Raw genomic sequence first — 26,296 nt, 5'->3', positions numbered from 1 at the left:
TTCAGAGCGAGCCCTCCAGGTGGCGAACTCCCCGTCCAGTCCGGCCGAAGTCTTCTGCATCCGAGGGGGCGCCTCCTCCGCGACCTCGAGCTGACCACCCGAAACTCTCCGCCAGCCGCGTCCCCCAAACCCTCCATCCCACCCCCGCCACCCGCCACGGACGCGCAAACCGGCCTGCGCCCCACCCAGAATCTCCGCGGCCCCCTCCCCAACCTGGGGAAGGCCCCCCCCCACTCCCTACGGACACACACACACCCTCAGGCGCCAGCTTCCCGGACCCCGTCGAAGCCAGAGTAAGTACCTGGTCCGGCAGGGCTCCGAGGCTCAGACGGGGCGGGCGCGGTCCCCTCCCGGAGGCGCCGAGCGCTTCTCTACCCACCCGCAGCGGCGGCTTCGCTCTTTCCCAGGAGCGGGAGGGAGGAGAGGTGCGGGAGGGGAGGGGGGGGAGCGAGGAGCCAAGGGGCTGGAGGAGCCGAGCCGGAACCACTAGTGCTGGCCCCACCCTCGGCCCGGCGCAGAGCACCCTGGCGCTCCCGATAGGACAAACTTAAAGCAGGCAGCGAGAAATGGACACCACCACTTCCGGGTCATCCCCGCTGCTGCCACTCCCTAGCAACCGCGTGGGGTTGCTAAGCGGAAGTGCCTTCAAAGACAACCACCCCCGTTTCTTCGGGGACTACCAGGGGTACCTGGGAGCGCGTGCTCCTCTTTGGCAAACACCCTCTCGCCTCTTCCCCGTGGTCTTAGAAGGGTCACACTCCTCGCTCCCGGAGGCACTGAGCCCAGCTGGCTTTTCCCTTCAGCTGTGTTCCCCCCTCCGGCCACCCCCGTCCCCGCCACTATAATACACCTGCTCCCTGCCCCCCTGAGTCCCAGGCCCACCCATTGGCTCCTCCTAAGGCTCCCTCTGGTCCCTCGTGGGAGTTATTTTCTGGCGATTTAGCATCTCCCTCTTGTGGACGTTTCAACTGGGTTTAAAAAACAATCTTCAATGTTACGAAAGCGTTTTCGTGCACTTCGTTCTCCTGCGACAGCCTCTGAAGCCGAACGGTGAGGAAAGTTTCGTCTTCACCTATCTTCTCTCTTGTGGGGATTGCACGTTTGCGTACGATCTGGGAAGAACCTAGCTCAAATCGAAGGGAAAAACAAGAACTGGCTGTAAATCGAGTAGAGTGATTGTGACCCTTAAAAGAAAAGAAAAGAAAAAAAAAAAAAGGCCAAATGAAGCCGGTAATCAGGCTGCGGAAAGACGACGTTTAATCCTCCTCCGCTCAGAATAAACTTTCACACGTACACTGTGGACAAGAAAAATGGGAGACCTCATTGATGCTTCTGTCGGGGTAATCCAGGTTTTGGAAGTATTGGGAAAACTACTGGCTGTGGTAAAACCCAATATAACTAATTAATCCTCTCTTTAAAAAAAAAAAAAGGTTGATTTATTCATTAGAGACACAGAGAGAGGCAGAGACAGAGGCAGAGGGAGAAGCAGGCTCCATGCAGGGAGCCCCATGCGGGACTCGATCCCCGAACTGGGATCATGCCTTGAGCCGAAGCCGGACGCCCAACCGCTGAGCCACCCAGGCGTCCCTAATTAATCCTCTCATTAGAAAAATGATCCATATCATTATGGCAGTTAAATATTCAGAGAAATATAATTGGGCATTCAGAAAAAAAATTAGTAAAAATCTTGGCTGGACTTTGTTATCTTGACTATGTCTACTTAAAAGCAGTAAAGCTGAATCTGTTCTCTATCCCATGGCAGTGAATGTACTTGCAATGGCTGGCTCTGATTTTATTGGTCATGATAGGCTCGTAGTCACCAATATTTGGCTGTTGTCCACCTCATTGGAGGCAGAGGAAATGAGCTTTGGTAACTTAAAAGAAAGAGCAGGGGGAATCCCTGGGTGGCGCAGCGGTTTGGCGCCTGCCTTTGGCCCAGGGCGCTATCCTGGAGACCTGGGATCGAGTCCCACGTCGGGCTCCCGGTGCATGGAGCCTGCTTCTCCCTCTGCCTTTCTCTCTCTCTCTCTCTCTCTCTCTCTGTGTGTGTGACTATCATCAATAAAAAAATTAAAAAGAAAGAAAGAGCAGGGCTGTTGGGTTTCCTGTTCACCTGAGACAGCATTAAATTGATTCACTCTAGGCAGTTCAGCCAGACCTGTAGGAAATCACTTGAGATTCAAATGTCAGTAATAAGTTGTTTAGTAAGCCTAAAACATTTCAACTCTTGCCATGGACATGCATATGTGTGGGAGTATGCACACACAAAAAAAGTCAAATGGAATCTGAATACATCCAGTAATTAATAGTTCTTTTAAAGGGGTGCCTGGCTGTCTCAGTCAGTAGAGCATGCAAGTTCTAGCCCCAAATTGGGTGTAGAGATTACTTAAAAACAAACAAGCAAAAAAAAAAACCTACCTGGCAGTAGGTAACAAGTGATAAACCTGTTACCATGACAAAATAGAGGATGGTATTTCAATTGTCAACAGAATCAAAAATTTTTAAATTAGAAAAATAAAACTATGAGCGCAATGACTTATCTAAAACTATGGTGGACTTAAATGTCACTAAAAACCATAAAGCATAATATGGTTAATGTGTTCTATGGAAATAAATATTTTATTGGATAAAATTGTTAAATGTAGTAGCCAATATAGACATGCAGGTTTCTATACATCATTCATTTTTCCAATTGCCTAAGGATGTATGAGTCACAAAAGTATTCATTTAAATCTTCTCTTCCTACAGTTTTAAATTATTCAATTGCTTTTGTATCGTTGTATCAGTAACTGGCTTAACTACTAAATGGTCATATGACTTCTATAATTATATAATTTTATTTTTTAAAAAAGATTTATTTATGAGGGGCACCTGTGTGGCTCAGTTGGTTAAGCATCTGCCATTGGCTCAGGTCATGATTCCAGGGTCCTGAGATTGAGCCCCTCAGTGGGCTTCCCTGCTCAGCAGTGAGTCTGTTTCTCCCACTTCGTCTGCCCCTCTGCCTGCTTGTGCTTACTCTCTCTCACAAATAAATACCGAGTATAGGAGGAGGGGAGTTATAGAAATTCAAATTTTAATTCCTAACATTTTTTCACAGAGTTGCCAATTAATAAAACAGTTCACATAATGAACAGCTGTAAGTGGCTTGATTTGGACAAGATTATTTCTTGTTCAGTGAAGTTTTGATTCAGTAAAGATCTCTTTCACCTCCATATGCTATCCTCAAAGATAAAAATATCCATTATAACAAAATTAATTGGATCAAGGTCCAACTGAACCTTCCATTTTTCCAAAAATGAATTACCATGACATATTCTAAATACAGTGAAAACTGTAAGCAGTATATATGTACATATGGAAAGGTTCAGTGCATTTAGGTTATTTTCTACTTTCTAAAAAAATAATAAGCATTTGTCATAAATAACTCTTTGAGCACCCAGTACAACTTTCACTATGGTATTGTTCTTCCTTTGTGAAATAAAGTAAATACAAGATACATATGATCCTCACAATGTTTAAAAATTCCAAAAAAGTAGTTTTATTCATTGTCTGGTCAGGAATTTAACATTTATATTAGTAATCTGAATAATCCATTCAAAGAAGAAAACCAGATTAACTTTGTGAAGAAGAGTATAAAATTATAAACTTAAGTTTAATTATCTTTTTAATGTATAAATTTTACCTTTTGATTCAGTTTTTGGTGGAAACAGTCTGTACTTACCTTATATTTAGAAGAGGTTAAATTGCCAACCTATATTTTACAAAAACTTTAACAAGGAAACATTACATGGAATCTCTGCTAACTAAACACATTATCATATGTCGTGTATTTGGTAGCAATTACCTAATTCAACTTCATTAGACACAGCACCATAAAGTTTCTCTTTCCATCAGTGAAAAATAGCAAATCGGATTTCAGATCCATCAAAACTTGACTTTAATAGAGTTCATTTGCGCTACTCCTTAATATGAAGCCTAATTATTAAGGAAGTACTTAGGATAAAAATTTGACTCTCGGAATGCCTGAGTGACTCTGTGGTTGAGCATTTGCCTTTGGCTCAGGGCGGGATCCTGGGGTCCTGGGATGGAGTCCCACATCGGGCTCCTTGCTGGAAGCCTCCGTCTCCCTCTGTGTCTCTGCCTATCTCTCTCTCTCTGTGTCTATCATGAATAAATAAATAAAATCTTTTAAAAATATGTGACTCTTAATTCAGCAACATTCTGCTTAATATCCATCTCTAAAAGACAAAGCAAAAAATATAATCTACAATCATCAGAACTTAGTTTAGAAATGGATAAAATCAGATCAATGCACTGATTTGTATTTGTAAGGAAAAAAGAAGTATCTAGTAGGATATAATCTCAGGAAGCACACAAATGGACAGTCTGTTGTGAAAATAGGTACTCATTTATTAAAAATAAAGTTCAGGAAAACACTTGTTAAAACATGGTTAATTTTGACAACAGGAGGTCAGGGAGCAAAAAGTATGATGAGTAAGTAATATCAGTTACTAAGTTATATTGTACCCACCTCTAATTACACCCCTGGTTATCTTAAAATATATAATGGTAGCTCTAAGGATTCTAGACAGATCTCTAGGTTTATGGCATGTTGCCTTTCATGTTTTATTGATTTCCAACTTTAAAATTATAAGCCCAAAGGGTAATATTTTATGATACTAAATCAAAGGCATATTCTAGGAAAAGTTCTCTCTTTTAATGTAGTCTATAAAATATTCTTGTCTAATTGTATGCTAGTATTTTATCTGTTTTGTTAGAAGCTTTATCAACTGTTTAATCTTCAAGCCAAATTGCCCTTAAGGAAAAGATACATAGCCGTCCAAATTTTTCAACATTGCATCTTTGGCCCTCTTTCTTAAAAAGGGTATAAGTTCAGTTTAATTAATACTGAATTTTTTAATGTGCAAAAATCTAACTCTGCTTCCTAAAGCAAATAAAAGGAATGAAAATATGGCACCATTCCAATAATCAAATGCCAATAAAAATGGCAGTGGTACAAAGATCTAAGCAAATCTCAAACACAGCAGATTCATAATTGGAACACCATGCAATGATTAATTTTTAGCAAGAACAAGAAGCTTAATAACAACAGGTAAAAGAAACCAAATACTGCATTATACTGAATACTAAGCTAAGTAACCATAATTAATCTTACAAAGTCTCTAATATCATAATCACTTGCTTTAGAGTAACTGTATGTAAGCCTCATTTTTAAAATTAAATGCCTATTCAACAAAACTAATTGGAACAAATACATTTATGCAAATTTACATCCTAGAATAATAAACAGGACACATTAGTCAAGGATGAATTATGAAAGTTCTATTCTTTTTCGTCATCTGAGTGATCAGGTGGCAAAGGACGTGCTCTGTGGAAAGAATAGAGAACTTCAATAGTCACTTGAGTATCAACTGTTTAAAAAAAAAGTAGTTATCACCTTACATAAATCATGAAAATTAATACTGTAATGTGTCTTGTTAAGTGAAAGAAATAGAGAAAATTAAACTCTATTAGTTGACAAACACCTACAAATTTCAAGTATTAGAGCAATAAAATTTTGTCAAATCAGTATTTCTCCTTTAGGATATGTTGCCATTTTTATTAAAAAAAGAAATCTCTTTGTGTGATAATAAAAAGCATAAAAAGTGGGGTGCCTGGATGGCTCAGTCGTTTAAGTGTCTCTTTGGCTCAGGTCATGATCCCAAGGTCATTTGATTGAGCCCAGGTTGGGCTCCCTGCTCAGGGGGGAGTCTGCTTCTTTCTCTTTACCCCTGCTCCTCCCCCCTGCTCTCTCAAATAAATAAAACCTTTATAAAAAATGGCAAAAAAAAAATCAACCAATCCATTTGAGTAGAGAAAATATAGCAAGATGCTATATTTGACGATATAGCCTTTTGAACCATATAGACCTATTACCTAATTGGAAAAATCTCAAAATTGGTTAAGTTGGTATATGATAGTTGTAGCTTTTGAAAATTAATTTATGTTACCCCAGAGCCATTTTGTACTCATTATATGTATTATAGAGAAAAGTCAATTGCAAACTTTTCTGACATAAGTCAGAATTTTTTAGAGCAGATGAAGATCTGGGAAATCTATTCTAAAATAAACAGTTTTCAAATTAGGTCCCATAAGCTTAAATAGTCATAGAGCTAGGTAGTGAAAGAAGGAAGCTAAAACAAAGGTATTCTGACTTGGTACGAGACTATCATCGACTTACCTACTATTAGATTACCAAGAGGTCTTCATTGTATTTTCCTGGAAGTTACATCAACAAATGAAATATTATCAAGAGCCAAGCTTCCTTTTTTTTTTTTTTTGCAAGAACCTGCTGTACTTTATGCACTATATAGCTCTATTCAAGATTTAAAGTAGATAGTCTTTCTTGATTCTGACTTTCCCCATGCAACTGAAGGGAATTTACCCTGCCCTTGTGAGAAAAATAAAGATGTACGAATAGTCATGTTTCAGATTATAGAGTTTATACCAGAAGTCTTTCTGATAAACTGATAGTTATCGGGATCCCTGGGTGGCTCAGCGGGGGATCCCTGGGTGGCTCAAGGGTTTAGCGCCTGCCTTTGTCCCAGGGCGTGATCCTGGAGTCCCGGGATCTAGTCCCATATTCGGGCCCCTGCATGGAGCCTGCTTCTCCCTCTGCCTGTGTCTCTGCCTCTCTCTCTCTGTGTCTCTCATGAATAAATAAATAAAATATTTTTAAAAACCCTGATGTTATCTACTATCAAAAGCAAATCTAAAAAAAAAAAAAAGCAAATCTATTGATTTACTATCAATAAAGAGTTAATTACAACTCTCCTAAACAAAAACAAATCTAAGAAAGAGGTCTAAAGGAATAGTATTAACCTCTACTACCTAGTTTTATGTCACAAATTTTATTATACCATGGATCAAAGTTCTTTATGAGAATATGCATGTAATCTTTCTCCATATAATTGAAAGCTTGTAATCTATATTTCATTGCTATGATGATCAGTAATGGTCAATGGTATGCCATATTTGGCCATATTGTTTTGTTTTCTTAGTGGAAGTCACAAATAATTCAAGAGGGTTGTAATATATTCTAGAGCTAATATTGACTATTAGCCTGTCATATTAGAACGGGAAAGAACAAGGAAGAATGTTGCCAGACAGTGACAGGGAACTAAAAGAAACTGACAGGAATCATGAAAGCAAGTCTGTTAAAAGGCTTTATCTAAAAATGTATCCCATTCATTGTTGATTTTTATTGAAACCTGAAATCGTAAAAGTGACATAGCAACAAAGTCTAAAATTTAATCACTGCTCTAGAGTTTGACATTCCTTTTAGATATCTCATAACAGGGGAGCCTGGCTGGCTCAGTCGGAAGAACATGTGACCCTTGACCTTGAGGTTGTGAATTTAAGCCCCACACTGGTTGTAAAGATTGCTAAAATATATATATATATATATATATATATATATATCTTGTAACATGGATGGCAAGCACTCAATAAACATTTATTAAATGATCTTATGAACAGTATTGAATTCTTAAAATTTTATATGCATAAGCATCATTTTGTAATCCAAATACTTTGTTTTAGTTGCTCTTTCAGCCATTTAGTTTGTGTTCCATGGAAATCAATTCCAAACACAATGTACAATCCCAAACAGATGTATGGTGTTCAGATATGAAGGGAATGTTCATTCACACCCATAGATCCCACATAGCTTGAGATCTGTTGGATCTGATTGTTCTCCTATGGGTTTCTAAAAATGACAAATACTGGTTTAAGACATATTAAGCCTACTATAGCCATATTGGATACTGTAAAATCTGAGCATCAGTGTGTTAATATGTGAATCAAATATTTCATGGAGTGTCTATTTCTAGAAAAATTTCCATACATCAAGGCAGTTGTAAAAGTTTTACATTCCAGAATCAGGTAACCTAGGTTTAGAATCAATTCTAACTATCAAAAAATACTGATATAGAAAGTTTTCCAAATGTAGCTATTCTGATTCATAAAGTGTTTAAAAACGTATTCACAGAAAGAGCACAAAAGAGTTGTGAATTTAATATAGGCAAGTCTTGGGGCACCTGGGTGGCTCAGTTGGTTGAACATCCAACTTTTAATTTTAGCTCAGGTCATGATCTCAGGATCTTGGGATCAAGCCTCCCACATCAGGCTCTGTGCTCAGTGCAGAGTCTGCTTGTCCCTTTCCCTCTGCTCCTCTCCCCACTCATGCTCTTTCTCAAAAAAAAAAAAAAAATATATATATATACACATATATATACACACACACACGCAAGACTCCTATGTTCACTTCCCAAATACCTAATATACATTATTTTTGCCTCCTTCATATCTTTGTATCTTAATTTCAATATTTGTCAAATATGCCTTCAAAATATATTTTTAAGTTGTAAAAAGTTATTTAAAAAATGCAGAAATAAATAAATGGCAGAATTTAAGATTGGTTAAAGTCAATGAATTTCTTATCTTTGGAGTCCAGTTAAGTGATCCAAATCAAACAAATCTGGCATTCTTACTGGATGGGAATGTGTGATAGGAAAATACCTGTCATTTGACTTTTAAGTATATATCCAAAAATTACTCGTGCTTAGATTTGTAGTAGAACATGTCAATTATTACATGAAGTCAGATGCAATGTCAATTCTAAAGCCCCAGAGGAAGGAGTTCCCAAGAGAACAATGAAAACTGAACAATGTAAAACTTCATGTAGAGTATGTCAGCATTAAATTCGGACTGCTGAAATAATACACAGAGGATTTAAAATAACACCTGGTGGTTCCTTCCAATGTACATAAATAGCTTCATGGAAGCTTTTTATAGAACCTAATCATTTTATGGCCTTCTAAATTTCATAAATCAATGTAAAAACCCAATTTCCATTTTGCAGCATATCCCTTTTCTCTAGATTAAAGTGAAGTTATTCTTATTATCAAGGTAGACTTTTAAGTGTCCATATTTCTTAAGTTTTAAGTGTCATATTTCTTGATTTCTGTCACATCATTAATTTTCAATGTCTCTCTTCAGTCTTGTATGTGAACCTTCAGCAGATTTAATATTGGTATTCGTTATCTAGTCAAATCCTTCAGATGTTCTGTCAGTCCAAGTGGGGACTCTCACATTTTCTGTGTTAATAAAACAAAGAGTGGAATTAGTAGATATGATGGAGACCTGTGTTTTCCTGGTCACACTGGACTTTTCTAGTCACCATATGGATTGGACTTTAGAATATGCATTAGCAGGACACCTGGATAGCTCAGTGGTTGAGCATCTGCCTTCGGCTCAGGACGTGATCTTAAAAATCGTAAAAAAAAAAAATCTTAAAAAACATATGTGTTAGTGAACAATAGGGCCTGGATCTGTTTAACAGTAGAGATGGGGAAGGGCAAGCAAGACCACAAGGAAAATGGCCATTCTGACTTGTGGCCATGACTGTAGGGCACAGGTGGACATTGTGGGTTCAAACAGAGGACCTGGTGTGCTGGTTAAAAGAACGTGTGAATAAATCTGTGTGGATATAAGCAGTGCCAGAAGTAGCAGCCCCAGACAGAGCCTGACAATCATCCCCTTACCCATGTTGGTCATTGTGCCCTGGGTCAAACTTGCTACTTGGTGCACTGGAAGATCATAGGCTCCTGGCTGGTGCAGAAGTAGCTAGCATGGTCTCAAACCAGGGAGCATCAAAATGACAGTGGCATGGCACCATCTGCCCACCATGCTCACCATTCCTTATACCTCCAGTCAAATAATTTGTTTTTGTTTTTTTGTTTTTTTTGTTTTTTTTTTAATAATTTGTTTTTGAAACACAATTTTTCAAAATTGTTTAGAGAGCCTGGATTCTATTACTTACAACTTCATTTTTTTAAAATTTTTATTTACTTATGATAGTCACAGAGAGAGAGAGAGAGAGAGAGAGAGAGAGGCAGAGACACAGGCAGAGGGAGCAGCAGGCTCCATGCACCGGAGCCCGATGTGGGATTCGATCCCGGGTCTCCAGGATCGCACCCTGGGCCAAAGGCAGGCGCCAAACCGCTGCGCCACCCAGGGATCCCCACAACTCTATTTTTTAAAAAGCAAGTTTTCTTTGCCTTTTTTCCCAAGTGGCATTATTTTTTTCGTGATTCTTTTTTTTCTTTTAAAGATTTTATTTATTTATTCATGAGAGACACAGAGAGGCAGAGACATAGGCAGAGGGAGAAGCAGGCTCCATGCAGGGAGCCCGATGTGGGACTTGATCCTGGAACTCCAGGATCATGCCCTGAGCTGAAGGCAGACATTCAACTGCTGAGCCACCCAGGCGTCCCTTTTTTCCTGATTCTTAAAAGTATGTTTGTTGTTGAAAGTTTGTAGCACAAAATGAATATAAAGAGAAGTTTATACCCAGACATAATCACTATTGACATCTGGTCTGTTTATACATGTTTTTACACCATAAAAACTGTACCTCTATATGCAGAATTTCTGTTTAATATTTATCATGAGCATATTCCTGACATTAAAAGCTTCAAAAGCATGATTTAATTATATTTTTAAAAAGATTTTATTTATTTGACAGAGAGCGAGAGCACAAGCAGGGGAGTAGCAGAAGGAGAGGGAGAAGCAGGCTCCCCACTGAGGAGGGACCCCAATGTGGGATGTGATCCAGGATTCTGGGATCAAAATCCGAGCTGAAGGCAGATGCTTAACCACTGAGCCACCCAGGTGCCTTGATTTAATTATCTTTTTAACAAAGTTTGTACACTTGGGGCTCCTGGGTGGCTCAGTCAGTTAAGCATCCACTCTTGATCTCAGCTCAGATCTTGATCTCAGGCTCATGAGTTCAAGCCCCATGCTGGGCTCCATACTGGGCATACAGCTTACTTAAACTGTAAAGAAAATACACATGGTATCGTGGTTTTCTTTCTTTTTTTTTTTTTTAATTTTTATTTATTTATGATAGTCACAGAGAGATAGAGAGAGAGGCAGAGACACAGGCAGAGGGAGAAGCAGGCTCCATGCACCGGGAGCCCGACGTGGGATTCGATCCCGTGTCTCCAGGATCGCGCCCTGGGCCAAAGGCAGGCGCCAAACTGCTGCGCCACCCAGGAATCCCGATATTGTGGTTTTCAAAGTGATAGGGATTTATATGTTTTCCAAGTTTTCTATATTGGTTATTTATTTCTTGTGGAGGTGGAACTAGTAATTTTCTGAGAGGCTGAGTTAGTAGAATTGATGCTGGAAAAACCAACATAAAAATTGCTTTTTAGGAAAAAAAAAAGTATAGGGCAGCCTCGGTGGCGCAGCGGTTTAGCGCCGCCTGCCCTGGGGTGTGATCCTGGGGACCCAGGATCGAGTCCCACGTCAGGCTTCCTGCATGGAGCCTGCTTCTCCCTCTGCCTGTGTCTCTGCCTCTCTCTCTTTCTGGGCCTCTCATGAATAAATAAATAAAATCTTTAAAAAGAAAAAAAAAGTATAGAAAATAAAGCAGTAGAATGAAAGAATAAAGCAAGAAGTTCATAGTTAATAACAAAGCACTTAGCGTCTGTCTGATTGGGAATTGATCCTCTTTGAGTGACTGAAATGAGTAAAAATAATACCTTTCACTGATGTTTGAAATTTGGGAGTGACTCAGAATAAGAGATAAGCCCAAGTTTTTTTTAAAAAACCTCTGGTTTGTGTTTTCTTATGACTTCAAGAAGAAACTATAAAGTTACTCAATATTCCCTTGTCTTTTATTTTTAAAAATATACATATTTTCTTTATATTCCAGAATATAACTTACTTTCTTTTTGCTTTTCCTAAGCCACTACTTCCTGCCTCTTCAGGAATCCGATTTTCTTTTTCAGAATCTTTAGGAGACAGCCTGAAGAATTCTCCAATTCCTTTTTGCCACTTGGGAGTTGGGCGTACACAAACCGGATTCCCTCCTGCATACTTATTTTCAACTATAAAATATAAACAGACGGAACTAAATAAGAACTAAGGGTGCAATTGCCATTCCTTAAAGAGAAACAATTATTTAATATTAAATCTACAGGGTATTAAGTGGTATTACATCCATCTTAAACTAATTAGAAAATGTGAGATGATAAAGCTTTATTCAGTCAATAGCATATTATACATTGTTATAATACAATGTGTAATAATATTTTGTTAGAGTTATCCTTTGTCCTAGGAAAATAAAATTAACAGTATTTTTACAACTGGAAAATATTTTTTATAATTTATCCACAGAGCTATTTAAGTAGTCTTCTGCATTGTCATACTAAAATTTAACACATTTTTTCCTAATATGAGGTATAGTATAAACCATCAAAATTTTACTTAACAAGGTCATTTAGATAAAGCACCTAAATATAGAGCAATGTGAAAGTTTCCACAAAAATAGGTTTCATTTTTCAGAGCCCTTGGCTCCTGTTCAGTTAATCCAATTCTTTTTTTTTTTTTTTAAGTAAGCTCTACACCTAACACAGGGCTTAAACTCATGACTCTGAGATCAAGAGTCGCATGCTTTAGCAACTGAGCCAACCAGGTGCCCCAATTCCGGATTAAAAAAAAATTAAAACAGTAATATGGAGGAAAAGTTTCCGCCTCTTTATGAAGTAATGATTTATTCTAACCAAGATGAGCAAATTACTGAGCCACTACATATACCTTTTGCTTTAAACATATTTGTCACAAACCGTTATAAAGTTGCTTCCATATATACTGTCTGAAGTTTTTAAATCTTTTTTAAAAGTACAAGTAAGCTTTTGAAAAATAGTGATCCGGGGTGCCAGGTGGCACAGTCTGTTGAGGGTCTGACTCGGTTTCGGCTCAGATCCTGATATCAGGGTCCTGAGATCAAGCCAGGTGATGACCGCAATCAGCATGGAGTCTGCTTGGAGTTTCTCTCTCCCTCTCCTCTGTCCCTCCCTGCCCTCTCAATATCTAAGAAGGAAGGAAGGAAGGGGGGAAGGAAGGAGAGAAGAGAAGAGAAGAGAAGAGAGAAAGAAAGAGAAAGAAAGAAAAAAAGAAAGAGAAGAAAGAAAAAGAAAGAAGAGAGAAAGAGAAAGAAAAAGAAAGAAAGAAAAGAAAAGAAGAAAAGAAAGAAAAGAAAAGAAAAAAGAAAAAAGAAAAGGGAAAAGAACGATCGATCCTTTGGTTCACAATTTTCCCAAAGGAAACTTAGAGGAATGCTTTAATTACTTAGAAAGTGAGCTACAACAGCAATAGTTAGCTCAGCATAGAATTCAAACCCAGCTAGGGGCACCTGGGTGGCTCAGTCACCCAGGGTCTGACTTTGATTTTGGCTCAGGTCATGATCTCAGGGTCCTTGCTCAACAGGGAGTCTGCATATCTCTCTCTCTCCCTTTGCCCTTCCCCCCCCCCCACACACACTTGTGCTTGGTCTCTCAGATAAATAGAAATATAAAATAAAACAAGAATTCAAACCCAGCTCTGCTGATTTAATTGTGACTTTTACCCAAGTATGTAACCTGAGCTTAAATGTCACTTAAAATGAGATTGTTACGAATTTCATATAGTTGATTAAAAATAGAGATCAGTGGTTGCCTCCTGGCTCAGTTGGTGAAACAGATGATTTTTTTTTTTTTAACATGCAACTCTTGATCTCAGGGTTGTGATTATGAGCCCCATGTTGGGTTCAGAGATTACTTACGAATAAAATCTTACAAAAACAACAATAGAGATCTATTGGGGCACCTAACCGGCTAGTGGGTAGAGTATGCAACTTTTGAACTTAAAGTCCTGAGTTCAAGCCTCATATTGGGTGTAGAGCTTACATACAAAAAGTAAAGATCTATAAAATGCCTTAGGGTGCATTTGGCCAACATGTCAAGGGCCTATTCAGTTGGTTCTGGTGGTTCAACAGTGGATGAGACAATGGGATGTGGCGCTAATTGGAATGTAATTATATAGGATATGCTCAGTAAATTAATCACCTTTCAAAACTTTTGACCTACAGCTCTTTTATCTAAAGAGAGTACATTAGTAAATATTTTCTAATGAAATATTTAGAACTGGGGGAAGTTAACTTAAGAACCTGTGAAGTTCACGGTGCTCCCCTGTATGTTCTTAATTAGGCCTTGTGGAATTAATCTTCCTAACTGCTCAACTTCCTAGGAGAGGAATGAAGCACCAGATGGCACGGCATTTTCTCAACCTCTCCTTGCACAGAAGGAGCAGTGTGAAGCTATTTCCACGGCCAAATTTTCCCTCCTAATGTCCCAAAGGCAGTATCAGGAACTGCACAGTTGGAAAACACACACACACAAACACACACACACACACACACACACACACAATGCTAAAAAAACAAACAAAAACCAAAAATATATGCAGAAATAAAACGAAAACGTTTACACAAGAAGACAATGTGATTAGCACTGTCAACTATGGTCCTAACTCTTAATCTAGTGAAGGGGAGCCTAAATAGCCTCTTACAGGAAAAAGCCATCTGCCAATATTAAAAATAAAAAAAGCTAAACCAGAAAAGAAAAATAGATTTCAAGATAAACCATGTCTGTTCCTAATGCCGAGGTTTGAGATTCTTTTCCTCGGGACCCCCACCTTTATACCCCAACTGGCCAAGAGGTCAAGGTCCCCTCACTATATCATAGGGCAAGGAAGAAATTCTGGTATGAGGATCTCAGGAAAAATAAATTCCACTGTGGGTCAGGGGGCTTGCAGGTCAGGAGAACTGTGGTGCCAGGCCTGATCCCCTGCTTTTGTGAAGGTTTCTCCAGGAGTTGCAGGGGCGGTTTTTTGTTTGTTTGGGGGTTTTTGTTTTGTTTTGTTTTACCTTTCCTCGATGAAAGCGATGTGGAGTTAGTGGCAGAAGTAGAGGAACCAAGCACCTTCCTGGGGGCTCGCGAAGCCACCACTGCAGAGAGGCAAAAGGAGAGCGTTAAACAGAGGGGCAGTAAGGTTCCGACGCCCAGCTTCAAAGCCACGTTCTCAACACAGTCCCAACCCTGCCGCTTGGAGAGAAGAGCCCCTCGATCCAGAACAGCAGGACACCCTCCCCACCCCTACTAACTATTCCACACTCCCCCCCCCCCCCCCCCCCCGCCCCTCCACACCACTCCCCGCTCCTGGTAAACGGGCCAGGCCGTTGCTTCCAGAACGGCTGGACCAGTCTGGCTCACCTGGGCGGTGGCGAACCCCGGCCTCTCGCGCCCAGCGCGGGGCTGCCCGGAAAACCCCCTTCCCCCCCCCTTCCCCCTCCCTGCACTGCCGTGCTCCACCACCTCACCTTTTCTGTAGGTGCCTGGGACACTGTCCGCTTTTGTCCGCACCATGTTCAAACGCGAGATGAGAGCAATCAACCGACTTTCTAACCGAGGGTGTTTAACTGCACAAGGACCCGAAAGCGAAATCTCCCGCCACGGTTTATATCGGTCTCTTTCCCGCGCGCTCCACCGGCTCCCTCGGGAAGCCACTCCCATTGGTCCCGCGCCCTCCGCCCACAGCCAATCACCAGTGTCCAGCGATGACAGCGCAGAGGGGGGGGTGGGGGGTGGGGGGGGTGTCAGTACGGTCCCATCCATCAACTTTTGCAGAAGCCTGTGATTCGTACCCGCCTTAAGTGGGTGGTGCCAAGGCTCTCCCCTGGGATGCCCTAAGAGTCGGGGCTAAGAGGATGAGCTGGGGAAGTGGGCCTGCTTCGGAAAGACCACCCAGGAAACAGCGAATTATAACAAAAGGTACTACAGGGTTAAATCCATAATGACTGACTCCAGAAAAAGAAACTTGAAATAAAGCTGAGTTTTAAAAGCAAATCAAAATAAAGAACTTTTTTCTTTTTCTTTTTTTTTAAACCTCACACAAACTCTCTCTACCGGGTCCATAACAAAATAATTCTACGGAATGTTAGAAAAGGAAGGTAATTTATTTAGAGGACTTTTCTACGTTTTTAGTATGGTGTGAAACGAAGAAAAAAACTGAATGGATTGTATATACATACACATAAAAAGTAACAAAGTAACAAAAGAGCTTCCCGAGATCTATATGCTCTCAGAGTTCCATTCCAAATACGGCAAATGTCAAGGTGCCTGGCTGGCTCGGCCAGTGGAGCATGCAACTCCTGACCTTGGGGTTGTGGATTTGAGCCTCACCTCGGTGTAGAGATAACTTAAAAATAAAATATTTTTTAAAAATGCGGAATGTGCCAAGGGTACATCCCTGGCATACAGTGATTATGATGCTAGAATAAGAGCTCACAACTATATTCTATCCCTATGCCTATCTTATAATTACAATATCTCTGGGGAGTGATTTTCAATCTCAAAACCATGCATGAAACATAAACATAACATAATCAGATGAACTTGCCTTGGGATGTATTTTGTTAAATGCTCACTTGAAAGGCAATCCTGAAAATGTAAGCAGGGCATCAATTCTCTCCAATAAATTATGCTTGAACTTGTGGAAAATAGCCTTCTCAGTACTTCAACAGAATCGACAAATACTTACTGTTTTAGAATTAAAGGATCTTGAAAAAAGGATTAAAGGATCTAGACAACAGGTGAAATTATATGTTAATTGTATTCTGATTCTATTAATTATATTATAATAGGAAACGTATTGGAAATTACCTGTAGCTTTGTTTAAGCCTTGGAGTCTAGGGCACCTGGCTTAGCGTTTGAGCTAAGGTAGTGATCCCAGGGTCTTGGGATCGAGTCCCACATTAGGCTCCCCGCAGGGAGCTGGCTTCTCTCTCTGCCTGTGTCTCTGCCTCTCTGTGTCTCTCATGAATAAATAAAATCATTAAAAAAAAAAAAAAAAGCCTTGGAGTCTAAGACTATATTAGAATTCCTATCAGAAAAATCAACAAGCCCCAGGGTCTTCCTTTCTTCTTTGTCATCATGTCCATCTCAATACACAATCATTCTTCAATACACATTATCTCTTTTTCAGTTCAAGTGGCTTCTACAAAGGCCTGAATTACTTAATTCAAACTCATATCTCAGATTCCAGTGGAGTTTAGATAGCAAGAGATTCTGCTGGTCTTTTCTCTTAGTTCACAAGTAAATGGCTGGAAAGAATTGCAAATATACCTTGCACGGAGGAGCAATCTATTACTATAGCTGCATTTGTATGTTTGTCTTTTAACAACAGGGAAGAATGCATATTAAGGTAAAAAATTAGGAAGCAAGCAGTGATGTCTAGCAAAAATTCTTAATTTAAACGTTTGCTTTGAAAAAAAAACCAAAAAAATAAACGTTTGCTTAGAGGAAGTGCTTCTCCTTTAGTTAAAAGACAGAGAAGAAAAAATTTAAAAAAGAAACACAGAGAATTGTGTGGTGTGAATTTGAACATTTCAAAGGCCTAGGGCATTATGAAAAGTTGTAGTAGGGGCAGCCCGGGTGGCTCAGCAGTTTAGCACTGCCTTCAGCCCAGGACGTGATCCTGGAGATGGGGATCCAGTCCCATGTCAGGCTTCCTGCATGGGGCCTGCTTCTCCCTCTGCCTATGTCTCTGCCTGTCTCTGTGTGTGTGTGTGTGTGTGTGTGTGTGTGTGTGATGAATAAATAAATAAAATCTTTAAAAAAAAAAAAAAAAAGAAAAGTTGTAGTAGATATGTATGAAATATCTGCCTAAATTTATGCAAAGGAATATCTTAAGTCATGTTAAATAAGTACACTTGCTTTGCTCAGGCAGAAATGCATTTTAATAAACGATAATGACTGTAAATTGCATTGCATTACATTATGTACATTACAAATTAGAGATTACAATCATTAACATATGCTTTATGTAAAAGAATACTTTATTCTTGAGAACCTAATAATTTCATAATTTATATGATGTACTAAGTCCTATTGTAGAAACAATCTTGTGATAGTTTGTCTCCAAGAAGTTAACATTCAAATTACGGGAACTGAACAGATACAGAAACAGGTAAACAATTTGGGTATGTTATATTAATATGAAATGTAGCATATTTTTATGAAGAAACAAAATTTGTACCCACTATTAACATACATTCACAGAGAATTTGGTTTTTTCAAGCTATAAAATAATGTTTTCTAAATTAATAACAAAGGCAATCTACATCCAATGTAAATCAATACTTATATAATTTTGATTATTTATGTCAATGAAAATATTAATATAAAACAGTGAAGCAGGATCCAATAATGCAATTGCTTAGTCTACATTACCTAATGGGAATGAAGAATCTGTAAATGTAACAAAAAGTCAGTCAATTAAATTTATTGATGGGTGCCTGGTGGGCTTAGTGGAGTACAATTCTTGATATCAGGGTTGTGATTTTGAGCCCCATGTTGGGTGTGGAGATTACTAAAAAAATAAAATCGTTAGAAAAATTTATTGATGAAATATATCAGAGGATATTAAGTTCTCCAGAATAGTCTGGCTAATTTTCCCCAGTCCATTGTCCAATGGAATGAAACTCATAAAAGTCTAGTCTTCTCAGGTTGAAATACTTTGACTTTTTAAAAAATCACTGCAAGGGGTGCCTGGGTGGGTCAGTCCATTAAGTGGTAAGCCTCAGACTCTTGATTTCAGCTCAGGTCATGATCTCAGGGTTTCAAGATTGAGCCTTACTTTCAGGCTCCCTGCTCAGTGGGGAGTCTGCTGGAGATATTCTCTCCCTCTGCCCCTCCCCCTTTTGCTCTCTCTAAAATAAATCAATAAATTTTTAAGAAAATATAAAACCACTGCAGAATGGAGGATGGGTTAAAAAGGTGATGAGGATTAAGAAATGAACTTGTGATAAACACCAGGTGTTACATTAAGTGTTGAATCACTATATTGTACGTCTGAAACTAATATTATACTGCACCTTAAATGCAATTTCAAAAAAGTATTTAATTTATTTGACAGAGAGAGAGAAAGCTGGGGCGGGGAGTGGGTTAGGCAGAGGGAGTGGGAGAAGTAGACTCTCGGTTGAGCAGGACCCTGAGATCGTGACTTGTCCAGAGGGCACTTAACCCACTGTGCCATCCAGGTGCTCCCAACTAACAGTAATTTAAAGTTAAAAAAAAATTTTAAAAGGACATTGTTGACAGAGAAAAAAAAGTATTACAGAAGTAAAAAAAAAAAAACTTTTTTTCACTAGGGAATTTAGGTGGAAATCCTTGAAAGCCAAATCCCAGTACCTGTTTTATTAAAGTTCCCGCCTCCCCTTGAGCTTTTCGGGTTGTCTTGAGCCTCCTGGAAAAGACCTGGCTTAAAAAATAAACAAAGAGGTTTTAGCAGCAAGCATCTAGCATTAGACCACATGGTTATTAACAAAACCAGTACCACCAAAGCAAATCCTTACAGCGCTTCCTCTAGCTTGCAAGAGTATGTATGTATGTATGTATGTATGACACCGAGAGGGAGAGGCAGAGACACAGGCAGAGGGAGAAGCAAGCTCCATGCAGGGAGCCGGATGCGGGACTCGATTCTGGGTCTCCGAGGTCACGCCCTGGGCCAAATGCAGACGCTCAACCACTGAGCCACCGTGGCGTCCCCACAAGAGCTATTTTAAATGTTTTATATAAAACCAGAAAAATTTTAAAAGCTGGCCTCTCAGATTAAGATTTTTATCTTTTCCTCGGCCGTGGGCGTTATAGGTAATCGTACTGGGTTGGCAGGATTCCCGATTCCGAAGCCCTAGCTCTAACCACGCAGAAAAATCTCCGGCGGACGAGCTCCGGCAGGAGGGTCAACAGCGCCAGGAAGCGGGAAAAAGGAGGTGGCAGCGGTGGGAGGGATCTGTGCTGGGGGCGGTGCCTCCGCGAGGGCGGTGCCGGCCGGCGGAACCCGCGCGAGCGAGGTCGGTGTTGCCGAGGGGACTAGTCCGGCGCCGGACGTGGGGTGGTTGGAACCCAGCTGGTTCCGGCTGGGAAAGATGGCGGTCGCTGGGGCGGCGTCCCGGGAGCAGCTGGTGGGCTGGTGCACCCAGGAGTTGCGGAAAACTTTCGGCCTGGATGTCAGCGAGGAGATCATGCAGTGAGGCCGGTTCGGGTCCCAGGAGGGAAGGAGCTCTGGGATGGCATTTGGCTGAGCGAAAGGGGAAGCGGGGAGGACTTAAAAGTTGATGAGAGTCAAGGAATAGGATAAAAAGGGCTACTGTCGGTCTCGAGGCGCTGAATCTTGACCTCTGGCTTTACAGTTTAGCGTCTGGAATTAGGGCGTTCAGGCTCCACAATCGGCCGGGGAGGCCTTTTTTCTTAGGAGAACGCCAAATCTCTCATAATTAGTCCTCCAAGACTGTCCCGGGAGCCGGTTTCCGTATAGATGCTGGAGACAAGGGACAAGCCAAGTGGTCTTTCCAGAGGTACCTTGCAATGAGGATTTTTAGTTTGCCGGGATCTGGGTTGTGTCAGTTAGGATCTGGACTTTAAATTGAGGCTGCGGTGTTAAGGCGTAAATAGCTTCTGACTGAGGAGTCCCACGTTCTGGTTTTTTGGTTGTCATTTATCATTTTGGAGCCTCTGACAACTTGATTTCCCTCTGCATAGCTTAGTTTCCTCGCCTGTAAAATGAATGATTAGCAGGGCTTATCTTTAATATTTATAATTCTTATGAAGTGGAGATGGTGACATAATTTACTATTTGCTTTCAGTGGATTATTTTAGTATGTTTGTTGCACTACATAACCGGTGCTAGGGCAACAAAGACAACTGAGCCCATTGGGTTCTGCCTGGTTGATGATTGGAGGAAATGTAAGGAAATGTAAGGTGTTGTGGGGACATGGAGTAAAGTACTCCCACTAAGACTTGAGAAACTTGGAAGGTTTACTTCAAGGGATGACTTTCACCCCACAACTAAAGGGTGGGTAAGTGTAAGGGCAGTGTTGAGGCAGAGGGCAAGACTTCTGCAAAGATTGGTCTTGGTCAAAGAGCCTGAAAGTGCTTCTTTTTTTTTTTTAAGATTTTTTTTTTTAAACTTATTAATGAGAGAGAGAGAGAGAGAGAGAGAGAGAGAGAGAGAGGCAGAGACACAGGCAGAGGGAGAAGCAAGCTCCATGCAGGGAGCCCGACGTGGGACCGAATCCCGGGTCTCCAGGATCAGGCCCTGGGCCGAAGGCAGACACTCAACCGCTGAGCCACCGGGGCTGCCCCTGAAAGTGCTTCTTGATTTGATTTTTGTTCATAGATGGTGAAACCTGAATTGCCATTTCTAGGGCTTTTGTAGGAAGTGAGTTTCTGAGTTTGGAGAAAACAGACTTGTTGGCAAGGGGACTATTTAAAAAGCTTGTATTAAAGGTTTTTGTTTTAAACATTGGAATAAACTATATTAAAAAAAAAACCCTGCAAAATCATATGGCTTATCTTTACCCTTGTTTGAAGCAAAATCAGGTTAGTTTTCAAACACATTTTTTAAAAAGTGGAATGCTGTCTAATAAGATAATGAGACTTTGCAATATACCAAACAGAAAAAGTCACTCGGTAAGAACAAAAACAACACAGAGATTGAGGCTATTTTTGATGGATCAATAATGTGGTATGCTTAGATGCAGTCTTCTCAGTCTCAGTATCCAATTGTATCTTGTCTGCTTAAACAGTATTAGGAAAATTCTGATTTTCATAAATTGTGATTTAACAGCTCATTTTGAAGCCTTAGATTTTTCTCAGTTAAATTTATCTACACCCTTAAAAAGCAGTGATCAGAAATTTAAGTTTTACAATTGAAGTATGGCTAAATACCTGCTTGCATTTTTTTACTCATAAGTTCTATAAGAATTGTTCAAAGCTTTAAAAAAGCACTGAAGCTACCTATAATATAATGCTATTTGAACTCATTTGACTTACTAGGTTTTTACTAGTAATTGCACAACAGGCCATGATGCAATGATCAAAGCATTTTTGTGTAAATTTGCTGTGCTTTGCCTGTACTAATTAAAAAATAGTACCATGGTAGTGGGCTAAATTAAACAATTTGGCACGAGTGGCCTGAATTTTTACAGACAGCACAGAACTAGTACCTTCTTAATCAGTGATACATTTATGGAACATTAAGATTTGTACACAAGATTAGCAAATAAACTTTGTACTACAATCGGCCTTAGCTCCTGTTTTGCATGACCCTATTTTGATAAGATTTTGCATATAACACATTTGGATATATGCCATTTCTTATGATACTTTGTAAATAGTTAAAATAACATTCATTCCGATGTTTCTGGAAATCTTTAAATACTTCCCTGGTAGTTTAAATACTCCACTTTTATTTTTATTTATTTTTTTAAAACATTTTATTTATTTATTCATAGACACAGGCAGAGACACAGGCAGAGGGAGAAGCAGGCTTCATGCAGGGGGCCCGATGTGGGACCAGATCCCGGGTCTCCAGGATCACACCCCAGGCCACAGGCGGCGCCAAACTGCTGCGCCACCGGGGCTGCCCTAAATACTCCACTTTTAAATGATCTGGGGAGGTTCTTTGTAGAAGAAATTCTATGAGAAATTGATAGCAATTAATCTTTTCAAGGGGGCTGCTCAGTTTCGGGATCAAGTTGATTAAACTGTAAAAATCTTGAAAAACAATTGTATCTTTGTAAATCTATGATGGATTAGAAGATGCTCTTAATGAGGCTCAAAAGCACAGGTTTATTCACCTATAGATCATAACTCTGCAAATGTACCACCACATTAGGAAAACAACCTAATACCTATGCTACTAGTGATGGTACAATTACATGATTTTTTTTTAATTTAAAGGGATTTAGCATTATAGTTTTTCCTGTATCTGATACCAGTGTGTCTGACTTACAGTTTATTCAGATCTTAGAATGCTTTCATGGTCTGATTTCTTAATTTACAAGTTATTTTTTTCAATTCCTTCTTTCCTAATGGTGTAACATATTCACTGTAAAAACCTAAAAAAGATAAGAGAAAGATAAAGGAGGAAACCAAAATTACCATAATACCACAATCCAGAGGTAATCATTGTTTCGATCTTAGAGTTATTCCTATGCATATTGTAATATATTTTCAAAATATATTCATCTTAGGGGAAAAAAAGAAAATAAACTCTCTTTAATGATATAACTCAGTGGTAATCATTTTGGTATATAACCTGGCCATTTTTTCTATATTTAAGTGTCTGTATATATACATTTCTTTTATAGCAATTGGGATTATATGCTTTACATTCTATCTTGGTATTTCACTTATGATTATATGAAAGCATTTTTTCAGGTCAATAATAATCATTCATAAATTTCACTTTTAGCAGCAGTATGTTACATTTTGTAAAGTCCAAAAACTTGAATTCATTAGTCTTTCCCATCAGTGGATATTTTAAAAGGCTTCTAGTTTTTCATTTATTGAAATAGTGATGCAGTTAACTCTTTTGCATAAATTTTCCTGTGTCTCGTATTTCACATAGAGTCCTTTAAATTGGATTAGTGGATTATTTTTAAGGCAGTTCAAATATATTGGCCTGTCAATTTTTAGAAAAGTTATACTGACTTGAACTGTTGTTCTAGGAACCCTTTGTAACATTTCCTTAAAAATAGATCTGCTTAAAAAAATAGATCTCCTTATTCTAATGTGATCCTAATCTTGATTTACAATTTTTTAAAGATTAAAAGAAAAGTTTTTTTTTTTTTTTTTAGGTAATCTCTACACCCAGCATGGGGCTTGAACTCAACCCCAAGATTTAAGAGTAGCATACTCTACTGACTGAGCCAGCCAACTGCCCTGAATTATACTTTTTGAGAATATTAAATCAACAACTGGTTAGATTGTCATATATACTCATATTTTTAACAAAAAAATTTAAGGTTTTGTAGTATAGCTATTAAGTCATTTATGTTGCTAAGAAAATACAGTGATTGCAAGTATGTAGTTAGAGGAAGTATTCCTATGTTAAGGACAGCTCCGTAGTCTATCTTCAAAACGTTAGCTCTGGGCAGCCCGGGTGGCTCAGCAGTTTGGCACCTGCCTTTGGCCCCGGGGCGTGATCCTGGAGACCTGGGATCGAGTCCCACATCGGGCTCCCTGCATGGAGCTGCTTCTCCCTCTGCCTGTGTCTCTGCCTCTCTCTCTTTCTCTGTGTTTGTGTCTCTCATGAATGAATAAATAAAATCTTTTAAAAAAATGAAACAAACAAACAAAAAACCCCAAAACATTAGTTCTAATCTTCTAACAAGATTATATGAAGGGTTAGGTTATGAACTATTTGAGGTCAGGATTTTTGTCATAATCAAACTTAGATCCCTAGCGTCTAGCATAGAATTTGGCTCAAAATAAACACTTTAATGGATTGATGAGTGGTTTGTACTACCTTGATTTCTGTTGTGATTATTGAAAGATATAGTGTAAGCAGATCTTGTTTCAAGAACTTATATTTTTGCTTCCCGAGGTATGTTTTGTCAATTGAGAGTGCTGAAGAGATACGAGAATATGTTACTGACCTCCTTCAGGGAAATGAGGACAAAAAAGGTCAATTCATTGAGGAGCTTATAACCAAATGGCAAAAGAATGATCAGGAGTTGAGTTCTGATACTCTGCAGCAGTCCTTCAAAAAGGATGGTAAGTTAATATAATTCAGGGTTGAAATATTGGTAAGTGGGCTGTTTTATAGGACCTGATATTTTTGCCACTGCTGTTTCCTCACAGCAGAATCATATATATGCATATTTTTAGTTCAGTTCAACTCAAACTGTAATGAATATTGTTTTAATTCAGACTTTTCAAAAGAAAATACCACAAAAATGCTTGTTTGCAGATACATATGTGGTTTCAGAATAGTTTGAAAAATTTATCCGTGGATTAGAAAAACACTTTTAAGTCATATGTATACCCAAATAAAAGTGTTGACCAATTTTAGTATGAATAGCACTTAGAGGTTAAAAGATACAAAAGATAAACACCAAACTAAATAAGTCATTATACAATTTATTGGATTTTAGTTTACCGTTGAATCCTAGTTAGTAGTCTTTATCATCAGTTATCTTGAAAATTATGGTTTAAATTTAATTCTGGTTTGAGAGGAAAAGCTAACGTTAAAAGCTGCCTGAGTTCATATCTTTACTCTAAATATTAAGTGTCATCTTTTCTATATTAGCTGTTAGTTCATCAACGAATCCGGCTATTATCAATCTATGTACGTGTATGTTTATATTTACATATATATAAATATATATGTAAATTTTTTTTTTTCTTTAAAGAAATGTTAGATGGGCAGAGATCAGGAGACCAGTTAAAGAGGAGTAGGCGAAAAGGAAGAAATAGACAGGAAGTTCCTGCATTTGCTGAACCTGACACAACCAGGGAGGTCAAAACACCTTTTGACTTGGCCAAGGTGAGTGCTTGTAGAATGAATCTTTTTCTAGCTCTATGGAAAAGGTGAGGTGACTGATACTTTTCAGAAAGCAAAGTGTACAAATTGGTCTAGAATGGCAATTTTCAAAAAATGCATGAATTTTATGGAAAAATGATATATCACTTTTTACATGGTAGATTTTTTTAAAAAAGATTTTATATATTTACTTGAGAGAGAGAGAGCGAGCAAGCACAAGCCAGGGGAAGGAGCAGAGAAAGAGGGAGAAGCAGACACCCTCCTGAGTAGGGAACCCGATGGGTTCCATCCCAGGACCCAGGATTATGACCTGAGCTGGAGGTAGACACTTATTTTTTTTTTAAAGATTTTATTTATTTATTCATAGAGACACAGAGAGAGAGGGGACAGAAGCACAGGCAGAGGGAGAAGCAGGCTCCATGCAGGGAGCCCGATGTGGGACTCGATCCAGGGTCCCCAGGATCACACCCGGGCTGCAGGCGGCACTAAACTGCTGTGCCACCAGGGCTGCCCTGAAGGTAGACACTTAACCTGCTGAGCCACTCAGGTGCCCTTGTATGGTAGATTTTTTTTTTGCAGCCTGATTAAATAGTTATTAAAGGACATCTTGGTTAGAAATGAGATTGAGAAAGAGATATATATAAGATGGAAAATATTTAATAAAGTGTACCAGGACTTCAACATTTTGTATATGGATTTTTTACTAAAAGAATGCATGATTCTACCTGTTATTAAGAATGTTCCTGGGGGGGATCCCTGGGTGGCTCAGCGGTTTAGTGCCTGCCTTTGGCTCAGGGCGTGGTCCTGGAGACCCAGCATTGAGTCCCACATCAGGCTCCCTGCATGGAGCCTGCTTCTCCCTCTGTCTGTGTCTCTGCCTCTCTCTCTCTCTCTCTCTCTCTCTCTTTCTCTCTCTCCCTGTGTGTGTGTATGTCTCATTAATAAATAAATAAAAGCTTAAAAAAAAAAAAAGGAATGTTCCTGGGGCACCTGGGTGGCTCATTTAGTTGGGTACCTG

General features: G+C 39.4%; 3 protein-coding genes across 6 annotated transcripts in view; 1 reads left to right on the top strand and 2 right to left on the bottom strand.

Moving 5' to 3' along the window:
- Window positions 1–844, bottom strand: part of CSNK1G1 (casein kinase 1 gamma 1) — a 177,186-nt gene extending 176,342 nt beyond the window's left edge. Inside the window, exon 1 of the mRNA XM_041731455.1 lies at window positions 302–844. The gene's annotated coding sequence lies outside the window, so the exon portion shown is untranslated. The remainder of the gene's footprint in view (window positions 1–301) is intronic.
- Window positions 845–4,371: 3,527 nt separating this feature from the next.
- On the bottom strand, window positions 4,372–15,410 carry PCLAF (PCNA clamp associated factor). 3 transcript variants are annotated; one of them, XM_041737603.1, is made up of 5 exons: window positions 15,269–15,410; window positions 14,816–14,896; window positions 11,795–11,957; window positions 6,242–6,279; window positions 4,372–5,389 (listed from the first exon to the last, which is right to left on the bottom strand). In XM_041737603.1, exons 1-4 carry the CDS (start codon window positions 15,312–15,314, stop codon window positions 6,267–6,269), a joined length of 303 nt encoding a protein of 100 aa, XP_041593537.1. In that variant the 5' UTR covers window positions 15,315–15,410; the 3' UTR covers window positions 4,372–5,389; window positions 6,242–6,266. The 3 variants fall into 3 exon arrangements, with proteins under 3 accessions (XP_041593537.1, XP_041593524.1, XP_041593529.1); XM_041737590.1 differs by lacking the exon at window positions 6,242–6,279 and having other exon boundaries at window positions 4,373–5,389; XM_041737595.1 differs by lacking the exons at window positions 4,372–5,389; window positions 6,242–6,279 and adding an exon at window positions 8,227–9,158.
- Window positions 15,411–19,833: 4,423 nt separating this feature from the next.
- The window catches only part of TRIP4 (thyroid hormone receptor interactor 4), a 60,253-nt gene continuing 53,790 nt past the window's right edge, over window positions 19,834–26,296 (top strand). For both annotated transcript variants that reach the window (XR_005986261.1, XM_041745651.1), the window contains exons 1-3: window positions 19,834–19,977; window positions 24,340–24,509; window positions 25,148–25,281. Coding sequence is in view for 1 of the 2 variants with exons in the window: in XM_041745651.1 (XP_041601585.1) it covers window positions 19,877–19,977; window positions 24,340–24,509; window positions 25,148–25,281 (405 nt within the window). In the remaining variant the exon portion in view is untranslated. The remainder of the gene's footprint in view (window positions 19,978–24,339; window positions 24,510–25,147; window positions 25,282–26,296) is intronic.

The sequence above is a fragment of the Vulpes lagopus genome, chromosome 2 (assembly GCF_018345385.1).
Source record: "Vulpes lagopus strain Blue_001 chromosome 2, ASM1834538v1, whole genome shotgun sequence".
Lineage (NCBI taxonomy): Eukaryota > Metazoa > Chordata > Mammalia > Carnivora > Canidae > Vulpes > Vulpes lagopus.
Note: the sequence above shows the minus strand (reverse complement) of the source record. Positions and strands in the feature narration are given on the sequence as shown.

Coding starts and splice junctions, on each gene's coding strand:
- PCLAF (XM_041737590.1), bottom strand. CDS start 15,314: ATGGTGCGGACAAAAGCGGACAGTGTCCCAGGCACCTACAGAAAAG. Junction 11,958..14,815: donor ATCGCTTTCATCGAGGAAAG/GTAAAACAAAAC, acceptor TATATTTTATAG/TTGAAAATAAGTATGCAGGA. Junction 5,390..11,794: donor TTAGGAAAAGCAAAAAGAAA/GTAAGTTATATT, acceptor TTCTTTCCACAG/AGCACGTCCTTTGCCACCTG.